Below are 23,388 nucleotides of genomic sequence, written 5' to 3' on the forward strand. Positions count from 1 at the left end.
TACGTAAGAGGTGTAGGAATATACATTACCTTACCATGGAGAGACCATTTCTGGTCCCCTAAGGTATACGAGACATCTTTTAGAAAACCCAACTGGAGAAAAGACTGGATGTCAGGGAACAGCTTCAAAATGGAAAAATGTTTACTCTTGCAAATCCAAGAGAAGTCATGAAGTGGTGTCCTTATAAAATTGTCTATTGACCCAGTTAGGTAAACTGTTGTGCCATGTCTACGGGTCACCCCAGACTGAGTTGGGCATTTTAGGATGTAAGATCTCAGAGATAAAAACAATGAAGTGGACTCAGATCTACAACTCAATTGTATAATACATGGAATATTAACAGAGAACAGTTTCACTCAAATGCAATGTTTGTGGCAACCAACCTTACTCTGTGAGCCAAGATGCAAAGCAAATTCATTTGGTCTGTGTTATATTCTGATATTTGCAATGAATCCATGTTATCCAGTACAAATATGTCTATCCTGGTATGTTCTCCTTTCCCTCTTTTATTGGTAAGAAAAGGTGCATTTTGATGCCGGTGCAATGGCTCAGTCCTTCTGACATTCATTACTAAAGTGTGAGTCCCCAAGCATGGTAGCCTGTTCTTGGCAATGAAAGCAGGGGCAGTCAGGAGTAATAGTAACCCATCTTGTCAAAACTATATGTAGTTTATGTCCACTGAAAAAGCATGTAATTTGATGATTCTACCTGCTGCATGCTAATGCAATGAGAAGGTAGATCTAATATGATAGGTGAAGCAATTAGGTTTTCAGAGCATGGTTCAAATGGTGTCGTGTTCAGCCAGGTTAAAGTCCATAATAAAATCCACTTGTGCAAAGTGTTAACATCAATCAATCATCGAACAGAAGATCAGAAAGATCCATGATGATGCATGGTGTCACTGACCATGAAATGTTAGCCTTTAATTGTAATTGGTTCCAACCGTTTCTCGTCAAATTACCTATTTGTGGTATTGATGTATGTAGCAGTATAATGTGTTCTTGTGCAGATCACTGTGTGAAGATTCTCCATGAGTCTTTGTACACCTTTAAAGTGGATGGCCATCTTACTAGAGTGATTTCTCCACCTCTGGTTGTTCAAACAGTTTGTTCTTAAGGGCTTGTTTAATAACACCCACACAAGCAAGTTCACCAACTCGGTGTTGGCATTAAAAACCTGTCATCATTGTTGCCTGAGCAGATGAGGGAATATCTTGATTTTCCTGGAGATTTCTGTTGTGAGATTGATGAAGAAACACTCCGATTCTCTTGCCTTCTGTATCACATTTAGAATCAAAGGTGTTGGACAGTAAGAGTATACATCCTGACAATTCCTTCAAATTCCAAAGAAGTTGTCTGTAAGATAAATAGTTCATACTTGGGGTTTGTAATTAATGATGAAAGCTGCCCAGAATGTTAGTAACTCTGCCAGACTGTGGAAGTAATTGAAAGTAGATTCTTCCTTTAGTCAAAATGTAGACCAGGCAGCTGATGCAGAGGGAGAAGGACAGAACTCCAATGGCGATAGGCAGAAAACATGCCCGTAGAGCTAAGTCTTCCCACATCATTGTATGAATTAATAACAATGATGGAACTTAAAAGCATGTCTCATATCTTTGTATAAAGGTGATGAAGCTAAAGACTCTTGTGCTACCCTGTGAAGTAACTGAAGAAGAATGTCAAGGATAGCAGCTCTCTAAACTCAGTGCACATCCTGAATAAGATAGGGTGACTTGGAAGCAGTGCTACGTATAGGCTCCCTTTCAAGTGTCCTCTTGGATACTGAGGTGCCAAGCTGGGCATTGTACACAGAAAGTGCCTAGTGGCAATATGCGAGTTACACTGATCCATGCCAGAGCCTGTATGAACTGGGCTCATGACACTGGACACAGCTTGCTCTTCTGGTGGTATGATTAACTGAGGTTGTGTCCCATTGCAATCTGAGGTATGTGGCAGAGTCCAGTCTGACTGAGCAGGGCCATCTTGGCTGGCATGTTATCAAATTACTGAAGTTAGGATGGGGTACAGGATATTGATCTATGTAGCTAGTCCATAAAGCTAATACAGTATGCAAGATGGTAACCAAGACTGTTGTCTGCTATGTTTTGCCCAGCAAGTGATAGTGTCGAACCCTTGAATGCGTCATCCCTCAAGATGTGCTTCTATGCCTTCCCCCTTTAGTACCCTCTCTACTGCCAAAAACTGACTGGTGTCCATAATTTTTGCAAGATTGACATGTATTTGAAGACTGACAACCTTAATAACCTACATATATGAAGAGGCTGTCAGTCTTGTCTTTGTCCACGGTCTAAATCTGTAAGATAAAATATAGCAGAAAATCTATATAGTTATCTTGTGGCACGCATCCCACTTCATGCACTAGTACAATGTATGTGCACACTATGGCAATTACCTGTAAACAGGCTCATGTACAGGTTGAATATTGGTTGTAGTTGTTATTTTGGGGTTAACACCATTTGAATTGCCCACTGAACTTTGACACAAAGACACAGTGATCACATTCAAGAGAGCTCTCAAAACCCACTTATTTCGACTGCAAGAACAAACTTAAAAGACCTAATAATGTTTCCTACCTTAAATATTCTCAGCATGTTTTTTTTGATGTTTTCTAATTTCATGGTGATTGTTTTTGTAATCACATCATTACACATGTATGTTTTTTTATTTTATAGGTGTTGTCTAATGTTGTAAAGCGCTTAGAGCTTCTAAAGATTAGGCACTATACAAAGTCCTCATTATTATTATTTCTCAATGCTAGACAGGCTATACCTGTTCTTTTGCTTTTATCATTCTTCTGTATGCCTTTTGGAGATAAAATTTTTTTAAATTGGCAATAGATATCATAGCTGCTGATGTGCCATTAAACCCTGTACATACATACATGCATGCATGCATGCAGACACACATGCACACACACACACACACACACACATACATACATACATAAATACAGTACCAAACAAAAACTTTACCAGTTTTCTTTAAACATATAATATGCACCAAAATATACAATTATATTAGTGATTCACAATTTCATTTTCTGAGGCTGGGGTCTGGGATGTTTTATTTTTTATTTTCACATTTCTGGCTTTCAAACAGCTGTAAAAATATCTTGTTTGGATTTAAACAAGATAGCAACAAATAGTATATCCATTACTTGAAAAAAATCATTATCTTGAGATAAAAGAAAACATCTCAGCTTTAAAGAAAATCGCAATCCCCATTCCCCCAAAAACTGAATAGTCAGTACCCAGTGCACAAACAATCTGATAGCCCAACACCTGAGGCCCCATTATTTTAAAATCAGGTTGATCCTGTATTCTAACAGACGTCCTGATTGGGCTCGTAAAAAAAATAATAATTTGCCTGAAAAAAAACTTTTTATCTTGCTGATGAAAAGCATAAATGTATTTTCAATATGTTGACTGCCATAACACAGCGCAATCTAAATCAGATCTCCAGTCCTATGTGGAATAAAGATCTGATTTGAATCAGATGGAAGCATGGCGTGTCATGCTAAAATTACGATTTTGTACTCCCGAATCCCCTGACATGGTCGTGTTTTTTAAAAAAAACACAATTTTCTGTAATCTGTACCCAAAAAACACCACTTTTAGTATATGCCCTTTACAGGTAGCATGTATAAACAGTAAACAGTCAAGAGGGGAGCTGATGTAAAACTATCCCTTGGGCAGTTTAAATAGCTGCAATTAAAGGCAAAAAGGTCAGGTATAAACCACCATTTCACATGTTCCTTAAATGGCTGACAATAGCTAGTGATGCATTTTAAGGCTGCAGTGGATAAGCCCACTGTTAATTTACATAGGTAGGATCAGGAAGTAAAACAAAGAAAAACTAGATGCATGTACAAGAACGAAAGTTATTACAGATTACTATACTACCTTGAAGTACAATGTTTAGCCCCTACATTATATATTTTTTTTACAAGTTTGTGAACAGCAGCAATGTTTCTTTGAAAATGGGTTTTACTGTATATACAGAGTGTAAAGCATGATCATTTAATTTTCAGAATAGTGTTCAAGTGGATTCATTTTCTAAGTCGATTTTGGTTAGCTATCAGCCGAGCCCAACAAAAATAAATTTCAGAATTCTTCGTTGAGTGACATTTAATTTGTGAAGCATGCCAGCAAAGCAATGAACACTAATGACATTTGCATTACCTTCAAACCCCTCTGAACCCTATTGAATTTATATTCAAACTGTAGCTATTGCAACATTGTGTAACAATACTGAAAAAGGGGAAATTTTGGGTATGTGGAATATGGAGTCCAAGCTTGTGTTATTTCAGTCTGGGCTTGTAAGTTTATTTAAGTCACCAGCCTTGGGCCTGTGTCCCAAAACAAATTTCTTTTGAACACTGGTACCTCACACATACAGTAGCACAATTTGATATATTAACTGTTGTACAAACTGTCATGTTAACACTGTAGGATTTGTATGCTTACACAACAGTTGACTCACTATAAAAGGCATTGTGGTGACATCATAAAGCTTGCTGATAAAATAAGGAAGTGTATATGATGATGTGTAGAATTTACTATCTATACTGCTGATATAATAGGCAGGAACAATTTGAATGTAAGGCTAGCACATGGGACAAGAAGTTTATCAGAGAGTGCCAAAAACGTATGATAAGCCAACTCAGCAAACAAGAAAACATTGAGCATACTAGATAACTTATGTAAAATTAAAACAGAAAACAATTGCTCTCCTGAAAATCTTATCTTAGTTCATGGTTTTACATAAAAATGCATGTCCAAAACACATGCATATTAACATACGCTAATAAATAACAAGAGAAATTACAGTTTTTCTTCTTCTTTTAATCCAAGATCCATGGAATTGGGATGAAAAATCAAATGTGTGAATTAACCAAGGTTTACAAAATAAAAGTCCTTGAATATTTAAATAATTACATAGCCAATGTTACTCTCACACTTTAGATCTCTTGCTACATTCTGTATATTTTCTAAACAAACTGCACCAAACATATTAAAAGTTCTGATCAGGATTTTTTTTTCTTCAAATTTTAGAAAACAGTTTTTGGCAATGCAAATGAAGCTGCATTTCAGCCTCAAAACAGATCCCCACAAAAAATGGAGGAAACTGCAGTTTACTGGACTACAAAAAATCATATTCGCAATTGCTGGGGGGTTGGGATTGCAGGTATTTTAATATTTTTTAAATATGTGATCAATAAATTTTAACTGCTTCAAAGAGGTAAACTGTGTAGGGTATACACAAGGATAACTGTAATAGCACTTAAGAAAGTTTCAAAGGAAATAAAAATCTAACAAGAAAACTGTCAATGGACTTCTCTTAATATTTTGATGATTGAATTATTTCATTCAGTTACCATTTTGCACTATATAGTCGTAGAACTAATAGGTAATTAACTTTCATCAATAAAGTTTTAAAAAAGCTGGCATAAATCTAATGCCGAAGCAAATAATTTCTACTGTAAACTACCAAAATACAAAACTAGAATATTCATTTATTGTTTGGGATCCATGGTAAATTTTTGAACATGCTAAACAATGTCATTATTTAGGCTGTAAGACATGGACCCAGAAAGAATAATATTAGGATCGATGTCTATAGTTCCACACTGTAAGACACATCACCCAATATTTTTGTTCTGGGATGCGATGGGTCTTACTGCCTAAATAACGGTGCTGAATAGTGTGTTTTGATGTCGACTAACAGTATAACAAAAGTCTAATTTTCAGAAATATCACACACAACTGGCAACCAATAATGACACTTTTCAACAAAATAATGTTTTTGTCAGACTTTACTAACCCTAATGTCTTTTCTCTAATAAATTCAAATTCTCACAAAAGAAATGGATGTTTTCAAGTTTCGTTGGCATACGTTTCAGTTGGCTGGAAAGTGATGTTAAGCCGAGAATGCCGAAATCTGGGTTAAATTGAAATATTATTCTTTAACAAAATGAATAAAAATATATTATGCCTATTGGAACTGTAAAGCAACAGTTTGTTTCATTTAAGAAACATATCCGCCACATGAACCTGCTTAAACATACTCCAGCATACCTCAACTACGGTCGCATTGCAACAAATTCAAATGTATGTCAATGGAGCATGAAATTGCATCCATTTGCTAGTGTCATATTTTCATTCCGCCAGGATAAAAACAGCACAGTAAGTATATTAATTACACATAAAGAAGAGTGTCGATATATGCTGGCAAATGTGCGAGATATTCCTGAAACTTTGGCTACCCATTCCAATGTCATCAGAACATGATATACAAGGCCATTATTTGGATAGTAAGACACAGCACTAAAACAAAACCAACATCTGCTATGTCTTACATTGTAGGACTAGATCGGAGTTTTACACTGTAGGACTAGTGGCACTGTAACAGCCCAACCAACCACAGCAATTTGCTAGGGGAGGGAGGATGAGACAGTGGGCTTGGTTCAGTTGGGGCCCAAACTATCCATCAAACTTTTTTTTTAAATGGGAGGAAGCAAAGAATTTCTTGTTATGTCATTGGGTCGATTCTTACAATGATTAGATATGCCAAACACTGGAGTAAAAGAAAATATGCACACCTGTCCCAGCTAACTTCGGTGGGTCTTTTACGTGGCATTTTCTCGCTTCTCAGTGTTATTCTTCAACTAAGGTATGTATTGCTTTCACAGTATGCAGGATCCACACTATACAAAATGGAATCATACTGAAGTTTACAGTATTGTTCAAGAGTCTACTGTGACCGCGTCAATGTAGATGTTGACGTGGGAAATATGTTTCACGCATGCCGTCTTTGTGTACTAAACGCCTTTCAAACAAGTGTGTCGTTTTCATTAATTCATACTGAATCTTTACATATTAATATGTGTGTAATTGCATGTAAGTCTTCACAAATTAAAGCGTTTAAAGAATCTTTACTCAGCACGCCACAGTTGGGTAAATGTGCCAGACATGACCGAGATATTCCAAAGATGGCGGCCGTCTGGTTCTCGGAAGCTTTGTCTCCAACGGTCTGGTTCTCTAAATATAAATTCAAAATAATTAAAGCCCCGGTGAGTGTATGATATGAGATTTTTAACGTAGCTTTAACAATTTTCCAGTCATTTCGCTACGATGTATGCAGTGTGTCAGTTTACAGTGATGTCTAGCACTGGGCATCATGTCCCACCCAGTCACATTATTATGGCACCAGGCCAACCAGTCCAAATTTTAACCTCTATATGCCGAGCGCCAAGCGAGGCAGCTGTTAGTACCATTTATAAGTCTTTGATATGACTCGGCCTGGGTTCGAACCCGCGACCTCGCGCTTCTGAGGCAAACGCTCTAACCACTAGGCCACTGGAGCGGTAATGCTCCAACGAGTGACTTTTAACTATGTGGAAAAGAAATATTTTTTAAATATACTTTTTAAATACTGATGATATCTTAAAATATAAGAAAAGTTCAATATATTCATATTAATATTCAAAATATACAACAATTTATTTAATTACTTCATCATTTTTATTTAATTAAAACAACGTATAAAAAATAAAGAACCAATAATTATATATATTTTTACAGAAATATTTGCCCGGCAAAGCCTTACGTTTTTTTGGGGTCAAAGTTGATTCATTCCTTTTATGGACACGTAAGGAAATTGTGATTAAAGTCGTGGGTTTTTTTTTTTCTTCTTCTATTTCATTCTTTAAAAAGTAATGGGGATTTTTCCAGTTAAACAAGGACCTATTAAAAGTTTTGTCCTTCCTGTGTGTCAGCTATTGAATAATTATGTACAGATCTAAAATGAAGGTTGTAAAAAGTATCTTGTTTAATTTTTGTGCAAACTCTGTTCATATTGAAAACAGTGATTGGCTGCAACACTAGTGAAAACATTCTCCGTCATTCTTGTCGACAGTTAAGGGCCGTCGATTTAGTACGTACGCATGGAGTGGGTAACCCAGATAGATGCATACGCTTGCGTATGGGGAGTCTACTGATAATGTACGTACGCATAGGAAACGGGCGGGGGGGGGGGACCTCAATAATAATTTGTCTAATACGTAACCTGTTCGACTGGGTTTAGTCGGCGTTTGAATTTTAGCAGACACTAGACAAACTTTTTAAAGTTACGCAGCTTATTTCTTTGATGCAGCCAGACATTCAACGTCGGTGGACTATCTGTTTTATTAAACACGTTAATATTGTTAATCCTTTATGGTTTCTGCGTGGATTAGATATAGGCCGTTCTATATTTTTGCGTACATACTAAATAATGATACGTTGAGCTTTATTTAATCCAAATACAGCAAGTCCTAGTGTATAAGTCGAGTTTAACTGCAAACAACATAAAACCTCATCTGCCTTATTTAATCCAAATACAGCAAGTCCTAGTTATAAGTCGAGTTTAACTGAAAACTACATAAAACCTCATCTGCCATAGCATAATGTTCCAGCAGATCAGGTCCATGCTGCTTGTTCTATATATTACTCTTAGGAAACAAAAACTGCATTGAGCTTGATCAACCGGCGCATTATGTGACTGCAGATCTAGGTCTGTCCAGTATTGATATATGTGATCATGACACTTAACTAAAGTAGTGGTTGTTGCATTGCTTATGAGTTCATTCATTCATTGTGTGAAACACCATTTTCTGCATAAATCGCGATAACGCCAAATTGTTGGTTGTTATATTTTTAACTTCCATTGCAACTACATTTGTTTTCATTAAAAAATAATTCGATGCTGTGATTTGCCCTGTACATACGAGTTCTACATATTTATATTTTTAATGTCTGCCGGGTGCAACGCGGATCACAAATAGGTATAAATAAATGCATGTGTATTAGTCTGCTACGGTGTTATTGTTATGCTTCTCATCTCATCTCATCTCATCTCATCTCATCTCACCTCGGAAAACTTGAGTATGTGATAAAGCTTGGCAGTAACTGCCTGTAGGTCGTTTGCTCTTCCAAGGGGTTTTCCCGGGTTTGTCCTCCACCAGATATACTGGTCGCCATGTAAAGCCTACCGTGTGCTGAAAAATGGCGTTAAACCCAAAAAACAAAACAAAACAAACAACAAAAAATGCACACTAGAAACATTTCATTCTTCAAGTGCTGCCCTAAAGTATGTGACGATAATGATCTTAAATGCCGCTATTTCCTTTTCATCCAGGATGTCTGGAGGCACGCTGTTCCACGCTCTCGGGGTCTTCTGCGAAACTAAAAAGTTATATTGATCCCTTGTCGCTCCTAGATGAACAAGCTGTCTGTGGTGAAACTGATGAGTTTGGTTGTTTGACCGGTATTTTGGAAGGCAACCTAGGTGATGGACTGTCGTCTTGTATAATATTCAAATCTTGAAATCTTTCTTCTAAATTTAAGTGATCGTAGCTGTTTAATAAAGATAACGCTGTGTCTAGTTTTCTAGATATGCTTTGCAACGAACCAACCCACCATCTCTTTTTCCATTTTAAGCTGTGTTTTTTTAGATATGAATCTCAGACACCAATGACACATTCCTACACAAGAGTAGTATGTTTTAAGCATCATATCAACCTGACATTTTCTAATGTATCTTCTGATAAAGCCAAGTGAAACCACAATATGTTTCTGGACAGTTCCTTTTCTCATGGACATGCCAATTCATCGTTTAGCAGCGCGCGCGCGCGCGCGCGTGTGTGTGTGTGTGTGTGTGTGTGTGTGTGATTTGGATTTTTAACTTAGCTTTACCAATGTTTCAGTCATATCGCTACGATGTCTGCAGTGTTGCAGTTTATAGTGATGTCTAGCAGTGGGGCATCATGCCGCAGACATGTAGCATGATGTCCCACCCAGTCATATTATCCTGACACCAGACCAACCAGTCCTAACCTCTTAATGCTGAGCGCCAAGCGAGGCAGCTGTTAGTACCATTTTTGCAAATCTTGGGTATGACTCGGCCGTGGATCAAACCCACAACCTCTCACATCCGAGGCGGACGCTCTAACCACCAGACCACCGGAGCGGTTTGTTTAGCTGCCAATAGATGGTTTTAAGATGTTTTGTTTTAAGAAAGATATTAGATTTGTAGGGACTGATAGCTGTTCGTTTCGAGTAGTACCGTCTCAAACTCGGTTATGGCAATAGTTCTATCTTTGACATCTACCTAGTACAATTTGGCAGCCTCGCTAGACTACATTGTACCGCGGCGAGAACTTCCGATTAGATGTGTATTCATTTGTGCAGCCGTCATGAAATTATTTTCCAGCACAGCCATCCACACCGGTTATTAATGATAGCAAATCCAACAGGTGTACCTATCATATATGCCGTAGTCGCAATTTCAGCAATACCCAAGCCAACGGTTATCTTCAGGGAGTCCGCTACTAGCATCCGTGTCGACATATCAATGGCTGAAGTCACATACATGCAAATAAATATGTCGTTGTATACTTGATTGTGCGTCTCGAGTCTGTCAGTGATCGCTCCTTCAAAACATGAGCTCACGATAGCCACCACAGTGTTTGCTGACCAGTGAAGACCAGTAAAAATCGATCTCATAAATTTATGACATTATGCAATGATGTTGGGCAGAGTTTTGTTTTTATATCTCATATCTCGCAGCTCCCCCGCCAGATCCAGCTCGACGATGCTGCCAATCTCGTCTCTAAATTTGAGCTCATCGATTAATATTTACAGTGTGTGCAAATCGAATTTGAATATGTTCGGAATAGTGCACTGATGTACAGGTGGCACGCTAAATGTCACTGGACCAAATGCATGACTTAATACTCGATACATTTATTCTGGTCATGTGCATCGTGGCAGCAGTGATCTTGCTTGTTTGTATTTGGATACAATGTTTTGCATCACGTCCATGTTTATTGTAATTTGAATTAAGTGAAATTATTTTTTATGAACAAATGTGTTCAAATTTTTAATACAATATGTAACATTACACATCACAACAAATTAAAGACTCGAGTGCAGTAACCAATTTGTTGGACTGTGAACATACACGTTTGCTAAGGTGATCGGCGTTGGGATGATCAACATAACCGTGCAGTGGATCGCCAGAGAACACAAGCAGTTTACTTAGCAGCATGGGGACGTTCTTCCGTAATAATACACGGCAGGGATTCGAACCGGCGACCTCCCGCATCCGAGGCGGACGCTCTAACCACTTAGGCCGCCCGAGCGGTCAATCTGCAGTTTGGTCAAACAAAATCAGCATTTTTCACCATGTAATTTATATAATCTTGCTTTTGTGCTCATTTCAAATGACATTTATGAAAGTCGTCCAGTTGTTTGAGAAACGTAATTTAAAATGACTACTCATTTGCGATCCTCTGTTTAGTTGTAGTGTCTTAATTATACACTGACGATGAACTCTGCACCATATATCTCCTGTTCACTTATAGTGTCTTAATTATACACTGACGATGAACTGTACCATATATCCTCTATTTCTTCAAGTATCTTGATTATACACTAATGTTGAACTTTACCATATATACTCTATTTATTTGTACTGTATTAGCAATGCACTGTTCTTGAACTTTGCCATATAGCCTCTAATTGCTTATACTGTCTTAGCAATACACTTTTATTGAACTTGCCATATATCCTCTAATTACTTCTAGTGTCTTAGCTATGCACTGATGATGAACTTTACCATATTCGTTATGACTATTACAAATATTAATTAATATCAGGGGTTTTATCACGCATTAACACGCATAAAGAGATACTGCTACTGGTCGTTTTTTTACCTTCTACTTCTTATATATAATTACCAGCATTATGTATCAAGTGATACTGATGACCTTATATACCATCCGCTTCTCAACATCCGAGTAGATATATAAAACTGAGAGAAAGACAGGCATACAGACAGAGTCGATATGTAGATAAATAGATAATCAAGTCAAGAAGTAATGAAAGAAAGACCTTGAGAAAATGTAAACTATTAAGATTAGTTTCAAATATTAGGACAAAGTATCCGCCTAAACATTATGGGGTAACTGTATGGGACCTTTTTATCGGTGATCAGAGTGAATCGAACCGTAACATCGCACAATACGTTTTATTAACTTTCAAGAAAGAACCTCTCTCTGGAATCTTTCTTGAAATATGTTAACATATCTGCATCAGTACATGGTCTTTATAAACATTCAGTATCCCCCATTAAAAAAAAATTAACAGTTCTACAGTTGTCCTCAAGGCAGGTGACTGAAACATTATTGCGTGTTTTGGCAAAACATTCGTACAGGGAGACAATTAGAGCGAAAAAGAGATGAAGGGTGGGGGTAACAGTCAAACTTAGGTTTGAAGAAAAAAAAAAGTAATCAGCTCATCTTCGATATATAGGTAGTTCAGTAAAATTGAGTCTTATTTTGTCTAAACAGTTTCAAGTTATTGGCGATTGACGGTTGATAAGTGACAAGGTGTTACAGCAAATGAATTGTGTTTTGTGTAAATCAATATAGACCATGTGCTACCATGAATTTGTCGTCGTGTCATAAGTGTAACAAGATGGTGTCAATGTAAAGGTAAGCAAACTATGCATTATGTCCGTTTAGTTTTAAGTCTTTTAAATAACTGTTTTATATCTAAATCTATTTAAAGTCTTTTAAATAACATTTTGGGATCTCAATCTATTCGAATAGTTATCAAGTGGTAATTACTCATTTCTGTAATACTTATTGTTCAAGTAAAGCCATCTTAGTTTTTACATCAACAATCCATGCAGATGTGTCTAAATCGTACAGGAAGTGAAAAAGAAAACGTGAATAGTTCCTATGGAACTTTCACCCCCACCTATCCAGCCTCTCTTTTGACATGAAGTCTTATAACTGTATTATATTTTGTATGTTGTTTCAAGTGGGACTTCATGTGTCATCTGGATCATTTGCTGGAATTTTATTTCGATTACTTTAGTATGATTTATTAAAAGCAAATGGTATTGCTTCTTACAATTTAAGTTCCCTACTAAATATCCACCACCTACCACCACCTACCTCCCTACTCCATCTCTCTCTCTGTGTCTCTGTCTCTGTCTGTCTCTCTGTCTGTCTCTCTCTCTCTCTCTCTCTCTCTCTCTCTCTCTCTCTCTCTCTCTCGTACAGGATGCAGGGTCGACACCTTAAGAACATATGTACATGAAATTCAAAATGACTTAATGGCATAGTTTAGACGCGGCTTCGAGTTGTCAAGTTTTATGGACTGGTCTATCATCCATCCCCTCATCCATATATATATATATATATATATATATATATATATATATATATATATATATATATATATATATATATATATGTATATATATATATATATAAAAATATATATATATATATATATATATATATATATATATATATATATATATATATATATATATACACGTGCATATACATACATTATATATAGACCGCTCCGGTGGCCTAGTAGTTAGAGCGTCCATCTCGGATGCGAGAGGTCGCGGGTTCGAACCCCGGCCGAGCCATACCAAAGACTTACAAAAATGGTACTAACAGCTGTCTCGCTTGGCGCTCAGCATTAAGAGGTCAGTGTTAGGACTGGTCGGCCTGGTGTCAGGATAATATGACTGGGTGGGACATCATGCTACATGTCTGCGGCATGATGCCTCAGTGCTAGACATCACTATAAACTGTCACACTGCAGACATCGTAGCGATATGACTGAAAAATTGTTAAAAGCTACATTAAAAATCTAAATCACACACACACACACACACACACACACACACACACACACACACATATATATATATATATATATATATATATATATATATATATATATATATATATATATATATATATATATATATATATATGGTATTGTCTATTTACAGACAACCCTTCTTTATTTTATTAATGGGACGATACTGAAAAGCTATTTATGACTAATTATAAAGACCACAATAAAGAGTCTGCAGGACGGCAATGTGCTATTTTTCTAAAGCATGAATCGATTTAAACTTTTATCCTCGATATATTTTGATTAGTTTCTATTCAAGGTTGCACTCTACAGTTTCATATTTTACATATTTGTAAAGAAAAGAATGTTGCCGCTTTTCCTCACTGGTTGTATTCGTTATTTAAAAAAAAAGACCTTGTCTGTCATAATCATTGTCAATGGAACTTTAAATTCGTGTATAATTGATTGGTGTAGTATGAGTTATAGGGTATACAGTTCTGATGTACATCTTTCAAAAACTGCTAGCTTGGCTTGGTTATTTTTTCTTCTTGGACTTCATAGGTAAACTATATAAAAAAAGAGCTGATAACTTTTTACATTTTATATGTTCGGTAATTCATTCATTGCCTTTTAGAAGATGCTATTGTCTATCTGGCAAAATGTACTTTCCCTATTTTATTAACTGCCAATGATAGTGTAGTTTACACTAACTCAGGCTGATTTTTCAAACACGTGGGATCCACACGTGGGATCAACCATTTTGTTAGATATATGCTTGGATCATGTACAATTCCACAAGTACAATATCCAAAGAAATTTCAGCCGTAGTATATAAAAATAACATTGAGGTATGCAACATTCTCTCCATTGTGCATGTTGAAAATTCAAACAACTTCACTTTACACCTGTCACTCAGAAATTCTCTATATCTGTAGAGCGCACTCCCCCCCCCCCCCCCCCCCGCGTTATGGGATTACGGACTACATGCCAGATTTATTTATCTCCGAAATTAAAGAGCTCAACAACCTGCAAAACTATGTACTTCTGAAAATGAACTTTTGACAACGTAAGTGCACCAAATACGTTCGCAACTTCGAGGTCAATCATATGGATCATGCCTCGAATGTATGTCGCTGCCATTCGGATTCGCCGACATACAGATGAGGCATAAGTGTGGTCAAATGTTACTCTTTGCAAAAACCACATACATTTTTTTTTCTTCAGAGAAATTGTGCTTAAAATAAATTACAAGTAAGAAATATATTCGTATTGCCAAAGCAAGTCATGAAAATAAACAAAGTAATGGGACCACTTGTTTTCTAACAAATTTGTTACTCTTGACATACAGATGTGACTGGAGTTGGCGGGCGTATGGATAATATCCGAACTCGGATTGTAAATCGTCAAAAAGCAGAAGTGCAGAATTGTTGTCGATGTTGCAAAGTGTCATAGGAGCATCGAACTGAAATAAAATGGAAGAAACTTACCAGACAAACAACCAATAAACTGAGAATCATGTACTCTGATAAAAATCGAGGTCTCCTACAAACAAAAGTCATGTTCTATTGACATTTCGATTCAACAGTCAGATCATACCAATCACGTGCAAACGTCATTCGGAACATAACGTTTCTAAATCCCTAACACGAAAAGCAACGCATTTGATGATAGGCTACTAAACATAAGTTGGTTTTGAATTCCAAGTTCGTCAGGACATGATCCTTTATCTGTCAGATGTACTTATTTATTTATTCCTTGAGTTTAATCAGGTAGTCAATAATATGTCAACATTTCTCTGTAAAGACTGGAAACAAATTATTAACGTTTTGTCCTCTTTCGTCAACCACTATATGCAACTATTATTTCAGTGACAGTCGTGTGCCATGTTAGTTTTAACTCTTTTCGTTCACTTTCTCTTTTTAACACAGTTAGACTTTTAAACTATCCTTGATCCGAATGACGAGTATCGACGTATTTTAATTAAAATAGATGATCTTCGAGCAAGTTCAACAAATTTATTTTGCCGGTTCTTACAGCTTCGAGGTTAGAACCTGGATACAGTTCTTCTTTGAATGTTCAAGGAACCAAATGGTCCAACTTACTAGTCTATATCTTTCCGATAACATTTTCAAACTTGTAAATGAAATCGTTGATTTTTTATCAGACGATAATGTCTTCGTCTTTAACGAAAGTCTCCTTTATAATCAGATAAAGACAGATTCAGAGAGAGGTTAAACTCTCGTTTTCTTCGTGTAATTAGTCTTCACAAAAATCACTACAAACTGAGTAACTTTCTTTTCTTTGCAGGTTTAGAAACATCCTGTATGCAATATTATGTGAACAAAGGTCAAGAGTAAATTAAAGTGATCAGATCGTGTTATCGTCATGAAGTACGTATCTTTTGTTAGGATTATTTTCTTGACCTCCGTACTCTGGTTTTCTGCCACACTACTTGTATTCCTTCATTATGACAACCTGATTGGAGGACACAAGATGGACGTTAGACAAGTACATGATGGGATTGTAATCCACAAGATGGAGTCGGTATCTGATAATTATTCTATGAACAAACTAGAAGAATTGATGCTCTCACTTAAACTAAGTACCAACAAAACAAAACGCCTATTTGAGGATATTAAAAGATATTTAGATCTACAAATATCCATGAAAGATAAACCATCGATACAGGGAAACGTTGATCAAAGGAGTGATGTTATCAAAAACATGCGCCTTACAGGCGAAAAATTCAAGGTAAAAGAAATTATTGTATTATTTTTCTCTCTCAACTCTCGCTCTCTATCTATCTATCTATCTATCTATCTATCTATCTATCTATCTATCTATCTATCTATCACATACAATGATGTCACAGGAAACGATCGCATCTTTAGAAGCTGTGTTTATTTTTCATCATAAAAGTTCCATGTAATATTGGGCACCTATTAAGGGTCTGGTCCAAAACTCTTCCTATAGCGCATTGTTTTGCAGAGCAACCATGGTTGCGGTAACCACTTTCCGGTAGTTCCGACGCTTCATACTGGTTTGCCGCCATAGCAGTGCACGGTATGTTTTAAAGCACGGGTCTTTGTGCCGAAAATGCTGTCGACACGGTGCATTTTTCCGAGCTGCCATGCATCCGCAGTACCGAAGGCAGTGTCGGATGAACCAAAGACAGCTGTGTCAGCGGAAAGGCATCTCCATAGTGTATTTCCTTGTACAAGAAAATCCCCCACATCGGAGTCTGCAAGGAGAGGGAAGTACGGGATAAACCAATTGCGATGGGAAAAAGCATGAGCTTATAAGTATGCCAACTAGTCGCGATCTAGTACCCTGTCAAGTACAAACGATTCAATACATAGCCCCCAAGGAAACATTTCTGCATTTGCGGAATAAACGAAATTTGGCATCGACACAATATGGCACTCGGAGCTGGACCAGGGTATAGCTACACGCACTAACGGGTGTTGATCCTGGACCCCCAGCAGTATTTCATGACGTCACCCCTACTGCTGCAGCTGAAGTCTCCACTCCAGCGAAAGTTAAGGTTTCCACTCCAGTCCGTCTTGTGGTTGATATCTTCAGCAAGCTTGGCAGTCTAGATGTGCGAGTATTTGAGCAGACGAAGACGTTTTTCTTAATGGTACGGACACGAATAGCGCTGGCGCAAGCGGGAACGGCGGAGGATGATCTGGACGAAATTGACACAGGCAGTGTCCTTGAAATATTGGAAGAAAGGGTGGTAAACATAGAGCACGTTCTAGAAGATGTGTTACTCCAACCCTACAGTTGAAATAGATTAAGGATATGATTTTGCAATACTAGCAGTGGGCACATCCTATTCTGACATGGAAGGTTGTATCGAAGTCCTTGGGGGTGGTGGAGTGGCGGATTTTTACCGACACGGTGCAAAAGAGGTTGCGGAAAAGAACGAGACGTGAACCGATGAAAAATTCATGCCGGAATAGCCAAATCGTGGATGCATATGGGACTACTATAATGGCAAGACCCATTTGCCAAGCCGAAACAGGCAGACCTTTACCCCTTTATTGGAAATTACAATTTTGGGTGCACGTATCTCCATAGATACACAGATGTAGGATGTACGTGTAAAACCGCCCGAACTTCATCAACTAATTCTGAGTACGGTGTCGTAGTTCTACACTATAATTGGCGCGCTGCCTTGGCAGCCTACAAGCGGGTGTGTGCATCCGAAAAAGGGCGTGCTAGCACGGGATGCCATGCACGGAGAATCTGGTGTACATGCGCATCTCGAAAAAAAATTGTATATCGGAGTTGGAGCAGGGGCATATTTGTTGATTGTATCTTGTTAGACCATATTCGGAAATGCAATTACGTCTGGGCACGAAATATAGAGACATCCTTCCTCTGTCGTAGAGCTGATGTGCCCAAACGATGGCGGGTTGCGGCTATATGACAAGCGTTGTCGGTCTATCTTTTTTCTCGCTGGCTGTGGTCCGTTCATGCCCTTGTAGGCAGATACTACTCTTTAATGTTCTAGGAATATCTCTGTACGATGAAGTCTTGTGGTCTTTGTTGCTCTCCATATTCATTGCATAGTCATAGCAATAGAATGGTTAGTTTTCCACCCGGAAGGTGGTTTCTGCCTAACTTTAGAATAATACTCGTCGATTTCGACATCGATTGCCTTTTGCATTCCTTGTTTTTTGGCACTGACAAAATGAGAAGCGTTGCAGTCCTGGCAATGGTCTCTTCCGGCGGAAGAACATTTTCTCCGAGAAGGCTGCCTTGGGTTCTGGATGTCCACTAACAGCCACCTCAGCATGTGCAATGCCTTGGATCTTGACTGCAAAGGGTTCAAACATGGTTTCAAACCATTTCCCGTCTGTTCTTTTGAAATGCGCTAGGTGACTCTACTACAATTTCCAGCTTCAAAGCCTCCAGGAAAAATCAGTATATATCTTTAGCGAAGGCATCCTGGTATCTGTCTATAATTGCATTGTAGGCTTTGATGAACCACACTGGATGCAGTTCGCCAGCTTGCTACGCAAATATAACATAGTTTCCACTGATAATGCCGTTGCATTTCGCTCATGCTGGGCGATATCTAGCAAAGTTTTTCAGAGCAAGTTGACCGGTAATACACATGCCATGCTATCCCCGTCTGACCTCGGGATCGCATATGCAGTTAGGTCAGTTTCCATTGTATAACACTTTATCATGCGAAGTTGCCAAGCCACGTATATTATGTCTGGAAGAAGGCTGCTTGAGGAAAAAAAGATATGGTCTTGTACTGGGATCTTGCTAAAAACTGATAATGTCCTTGTCTCGATTATTATCACTCAGCAGCCGCACTATCGAATGTCTGTGTCAATTCAGTCATTACCTACTGAAAGGATGTCGGTCCAAAATCTGCGACAGGCGTGGACCCTGAATATAAAGATGGCCCACAACCCTGCTCATTCCGTACTAGCCATCTAATATCCTGCCAGTCGTGGTATGCGCTTACCATGTATACGTCCCCTCATAACCGGTCGGCCAACATGGTACATCTTTCCAGTTCCTTTGCAAGATTCTACAACTGTTTGGTGGCGGACTGCACAACAAACAGGCCCTCCAGCAAAGCTTCAGGCACGGGCAGTGTCAGGCATCCTGTATGACAATGCCTTCTGTGCGTACGTCAAACTATTAACCGTACGGCGGGCTTAGATAGAAACTTCAATGCGTGTGCAGTTGTGGATCTGCAAGTCGGGGTGCAATAATGTCTTTCGCAACTATATTAGTCTGCTAGGTGCTCCCCTCCATTTTAGAAACTCCATTTTTAGAATTTCGTTCAGGTTTTGCAGGTGAAGTTCCATGGAATGCCGGTGTTGTCGAGTATGGTAGGATCCATGGCGTGGGTCAAAACCCCAGTTCTCGCATAACCCTATAGGTTACCAGGTGTCAGAAAACGTTAGGCCAGTCTCAGACTTCCTGGAAGTCGCGAGTATAGTCAACAGAGCAGAAGCTTTACCTGTCTAATAAAAACAGCTGATTGAAGGTTGGGACTGCCGTCTGATAGGCTCTTATTGGTACCTCGGAACTTGAACCTTGTGAGGGTTCTATGGTTACTTAGGAATGTCAGCCCTGGCAACAAACACCCCGGCAATGGCCAAATGCAACTCTTATCTTTCTGCGTGCGTCTTCACCATGCCCGACGGGCTTTGACTCATGTGTCGTAATCTATGTCGTGGATGGCCACTGGGACGGTGTCTGTTGCGTTTTTGCTATTGGTGTCAAAGATTGCGAGTGTGGATGTGGAGTATCATCTGGATTTGGATTACAGCTTCACGACAGAAGAAGTTTTCATCCTTACCCAGCCACCCATTTTGGTACATCTCTAGGACGTGTCATCCTTCTGTGATTTCAACCAGTCTGTATCTTTAATTTTCTTAATGTAAGCATTTCTTGCTTCTTTCTGTTGATCTTTCTTCCATTTTTAATCACTCAGTGTTATTGTTTTGTCACATTTATATGATCTATGATCACTCGGCTTATATTAATGCGAGCTGAGGTTCATCAGAACAATTTGATCTCCAGCTGGTGGCATTAAATGTTTTGGGAAGAAACCATAAAACCTTTAACGGTATAGCGCAGTTATATAAAGGACCATCAATATCATGTTCTGCGGCAGAGGCCTGACCCTATTTTTATTTTTAATTTCCGTCTGTCGATACCTGGAAAAATATCTTGCTCTGGTTTTTAGCACAACAAACACGATAGCAAATCCATTATAGTATTTGAAAACAAATTAATTTTCATGAAGAAAAAAAAAAGAAAACAAAAATAACTCAGCTCAAACGAAATTAATAGGGAGGTAGATGAATTTGCTTTGTGTATGTTCAAATTTATATATCTTGTAATCTAAGCTCTGTAATTTATGTGGGATGATTAGGCTTATTCCATAGCTGACACCCTGTGAAGCACATTGTGCTGACTTTCTAGAGCTGTTTATAAAAATAGAAACTTTGACACAGAAGCCTGATTGTTTAGATAAACTATTGATATAACAGGTAGGGAAACTTTGTGTGGGACGCACACACCTGGGCAAATTATTTATCAGAGAGGTCCAATTAACATAAAACACACTTACGCAACGAACGAGGAAATACTTTGTAGACTTGAGAAATTACGTAAAAATCAAACAGAAAACATTCTTACAAAGGGATACAGGTAGCTAATACATTAACATACGCTTGTAAACATTTTTTAAAACAAAATATATTTCTTTTCTGTTTAATTGTAACAGGATTAATAGAAAATTTACGTAAATTCCTGTCTGACAGAAAATCTGAAGTACCGGTGGAGCAAACAATTACCGTACTAAGTTCATGGATTCGGGAGGTCGCGGGTTACAATCCCTGCCGAGTCATACCAAAGACTTACAAAAAATGGTACTAACAGCTGCCTCGCTAGGCACTCCGCATTAAAAGTGTCAGGATAATGTGACTGGGTGGGACATCATGCCATATGTCCGCGGCATGATGCCTCATTGCTCGACATCACTACGAACTGCCACACTGCAGGCATCGTAGTGTAATATGACTGGAAAATTGTTAAAGCTACGTTAAAATCAAAACACACACTCACACAAACAGTTTTAAATAACTGGACGTTTTGCAGAGTAAATATTTTTGTTTCTTGTACCTCATTAACAGCCTTTTCTTTTCTGGAGTTTTATTTAATACATACAATTCATTTACTTTGATTAAGCCACCAGTCCCACGCGTGCCACATCATTAACAAGGAAGTGCAAAAGGAGTATCTCACAGGGAATTCTTTATAACCTAATTAAAAAATATTACAGAGTTTAGTACTTTAGAAGCTCAGATTCAAGGACCTCGAGTAAACTGACTGTATGATCGTGCCGGAATATATATATTCCTCAGGCTATTACAGTTTTAAGGACATGCGCAATTGGGGAATTTTAACTTTATAGCTAGCTATAAAATCTTTGTTTTAGGTGACTATATTGAGAATAATCTTATATTAAAGACCGATAAGTCTGCTTTGCGCATGAGTATCTTTGTATACCTGCATTGTCATGTTGAAAATTCTTTCCAATGGATGTAGCCTATAAGCATTACATTTTTGTTACGTTCAGAACTGTTTTGTTGTTCATGCTTAATTGACATTCATATTTGAAAAGAATCATTGCAATATTCAAATATTTACTTAACATCAAATGTATTCAGCGGTTGACAAATATCTTTTTTCGAATAAAGAACTGAAGGCGAGTTGTACATTCAGGGCATGCAGTGTCACAATACAATCTTATAAAAAAAACTGTATTTTACATGATTTTGTACGAAATCAAACTTAACGATGAAGCAAATTTTTTATTTTTCTTCAAGAAAGGTGAGAAGCTGGAAGAAAGGCGAGTCAAACAGTATGACATTCAAAAGGAGTTAATAAACGAGCAAATGCGGCATCATAGAGCTACAATTTCTCACGATAGCAGAGAATTCGAAGAAAAGGCAGACGTGCACAAGGATATTGAGAGTCATCCAGGAAAGAAAGAAAACGAAGACAATATAATGGAAGAACAACAGGAAAGAAATATAGCGGAAGACAAGGATGAAGAAGAACAGGGAATACATAAAGAGAAAAAGGATGGTGCAGTGGAACAGGAAATAGAAACCGTGGGTAAAGAAAAGAACATAAATGGGCCAAAAGAAGACAATGAAGGAGACTTGAAAGTAGATAAAGCAGAAAATGATGAAAATGGAAACAAAAATAAAGAGGATTTAGAGAGAGAAAAAGAAGAGCGGGAAAGAGATATAGTGGTAGTTAAAATAGAGACAAACATGGAAGAGGAAGAAAAGGTAAAAAATGTGGTCGAAAATGAAAAGAAAGGAAACATGTTCAGTCAATACGCATCATTTCCAGAAGCAATATACGAAAAACTTCCTCCGGATGCACCAGGTAAAGCTAATTATTAGTCCTGATAGATAGATAGATAGATAGATAGATAGATAGATAGATAGATAGATAGATAGATAGATAGATAGATAGATGACGCATACATGCCGTTGAATACAGATTTAAACCATGTTCTAGCATACGTGCTTACTGAATGATAGCGAGAAGTAAATATGTCCAAATGCCAAAGTTACCTCTCCTTACATTAACCATATTTACTGCAAACATAAACGCTGACTTAGACTGAAGACCATAAAATCCACTTTGTATTCGGCCTCATAATTCAACTCAATAATTTTGACCAAAAAGTGTCATTAGTAACATAAAAATATGATGTTCTAACTCATAAATAAATAAAGGATAATTTTGGTCAAGATAACTTTATTCTTGCGTGAACATCAATGAAATAAAATCATAAAACATTTTATAGAAGCACAGAAAGGTAATGCCTCGTTGTCTAAGAACCGTTGCAATAGATGAAAACAAGCCAAGTTTCTTTATTGTTGCCTTAGGGGAAATGGGTAACGGCATAAATACTGACGTAGCTGCCCTACCTCCAAAGGAGAGAATGAAGTACGATCTGGGCCAGAAACATAATTCGTTTAATGAGTACGCAAGTTCAAAGATATCTGTTCGGCGTCAGCTACCCGACGTTAGGTCGGAAAGGTAAGTCACATACTAGAGCCCAGAATAAGACTGATTTCTATTTAATTGTTTAT

General features: G+C 37.8%; 2 protein-coding genes across 2 annotated transcripts in view; one reads left to right on the top strand and one right to left on the bottom strand.

Annotated features, from left to right (window-relative positions):
• The window catches only part of LOC149776549 (uncharacterized), a 79,139-nt gene extending 72,143 nt beyond the window's left edge, over positions 1–6,996 (bottom strand). Inside the window, exon 1 of the mRNA XM_089941007.1 lies at positions 6,622–6,996. Within this exon, the coding sequence (XP_089797133.1) occupies positions 6,622–6,659 (38 nt within the window). The 5' untranslated portion in view covers positions 6,660–6,996. The remainder of the gene's footprint in view (positions 1–6,621) is intronic.
• Positions 6,997–12,445: 5,449 nt separating this feature from the next.
• Positions 12,446–23,388, top strand: part of LOC149776550 (polypeptide N-acetylgalactosaminyltransferase 5-like) — a 38,649-nt gene continuing 27,706 nt past the window's right edge. The window contains exons 1-4 of the mRNA XM_089941008.1: positions 12,446–12,555; positions 16,037–16,480; positions 22,102–22,672; positions 23,182–23,335. Coding sequence (XP_089797134.1) covers positions 16,115–16,480; positions 22,102–22,672; positions 23,182–23,335 — 1,091 coding nt within the window. The 5' untranslated portion in view covers positions 12,446–12,555; positions 16,037–16,114. The remainder of the gene's footprint in view (positions 12,556–16,036; positions 16,481–22,101; positions 22,673–23,181; positions 23,336–23,388) is intronic.

Source organism: Sinohyriopsis cumingii, chromosome 18, assembly GCF_028554795.1.
Source record: "Sinohyriopsis cumingii isolate HCF-2022 chromosome 18, ASM2855479v2, whole genome shotgun sequence".
Taxonomy (NCBI): domain Eukaryota; kingdom Metazoa; phylum Mollusca; class Bivalvia; order Unionida; family Unionidae; genus Sinohyriopsis; species Sinohyriopsis cumingii.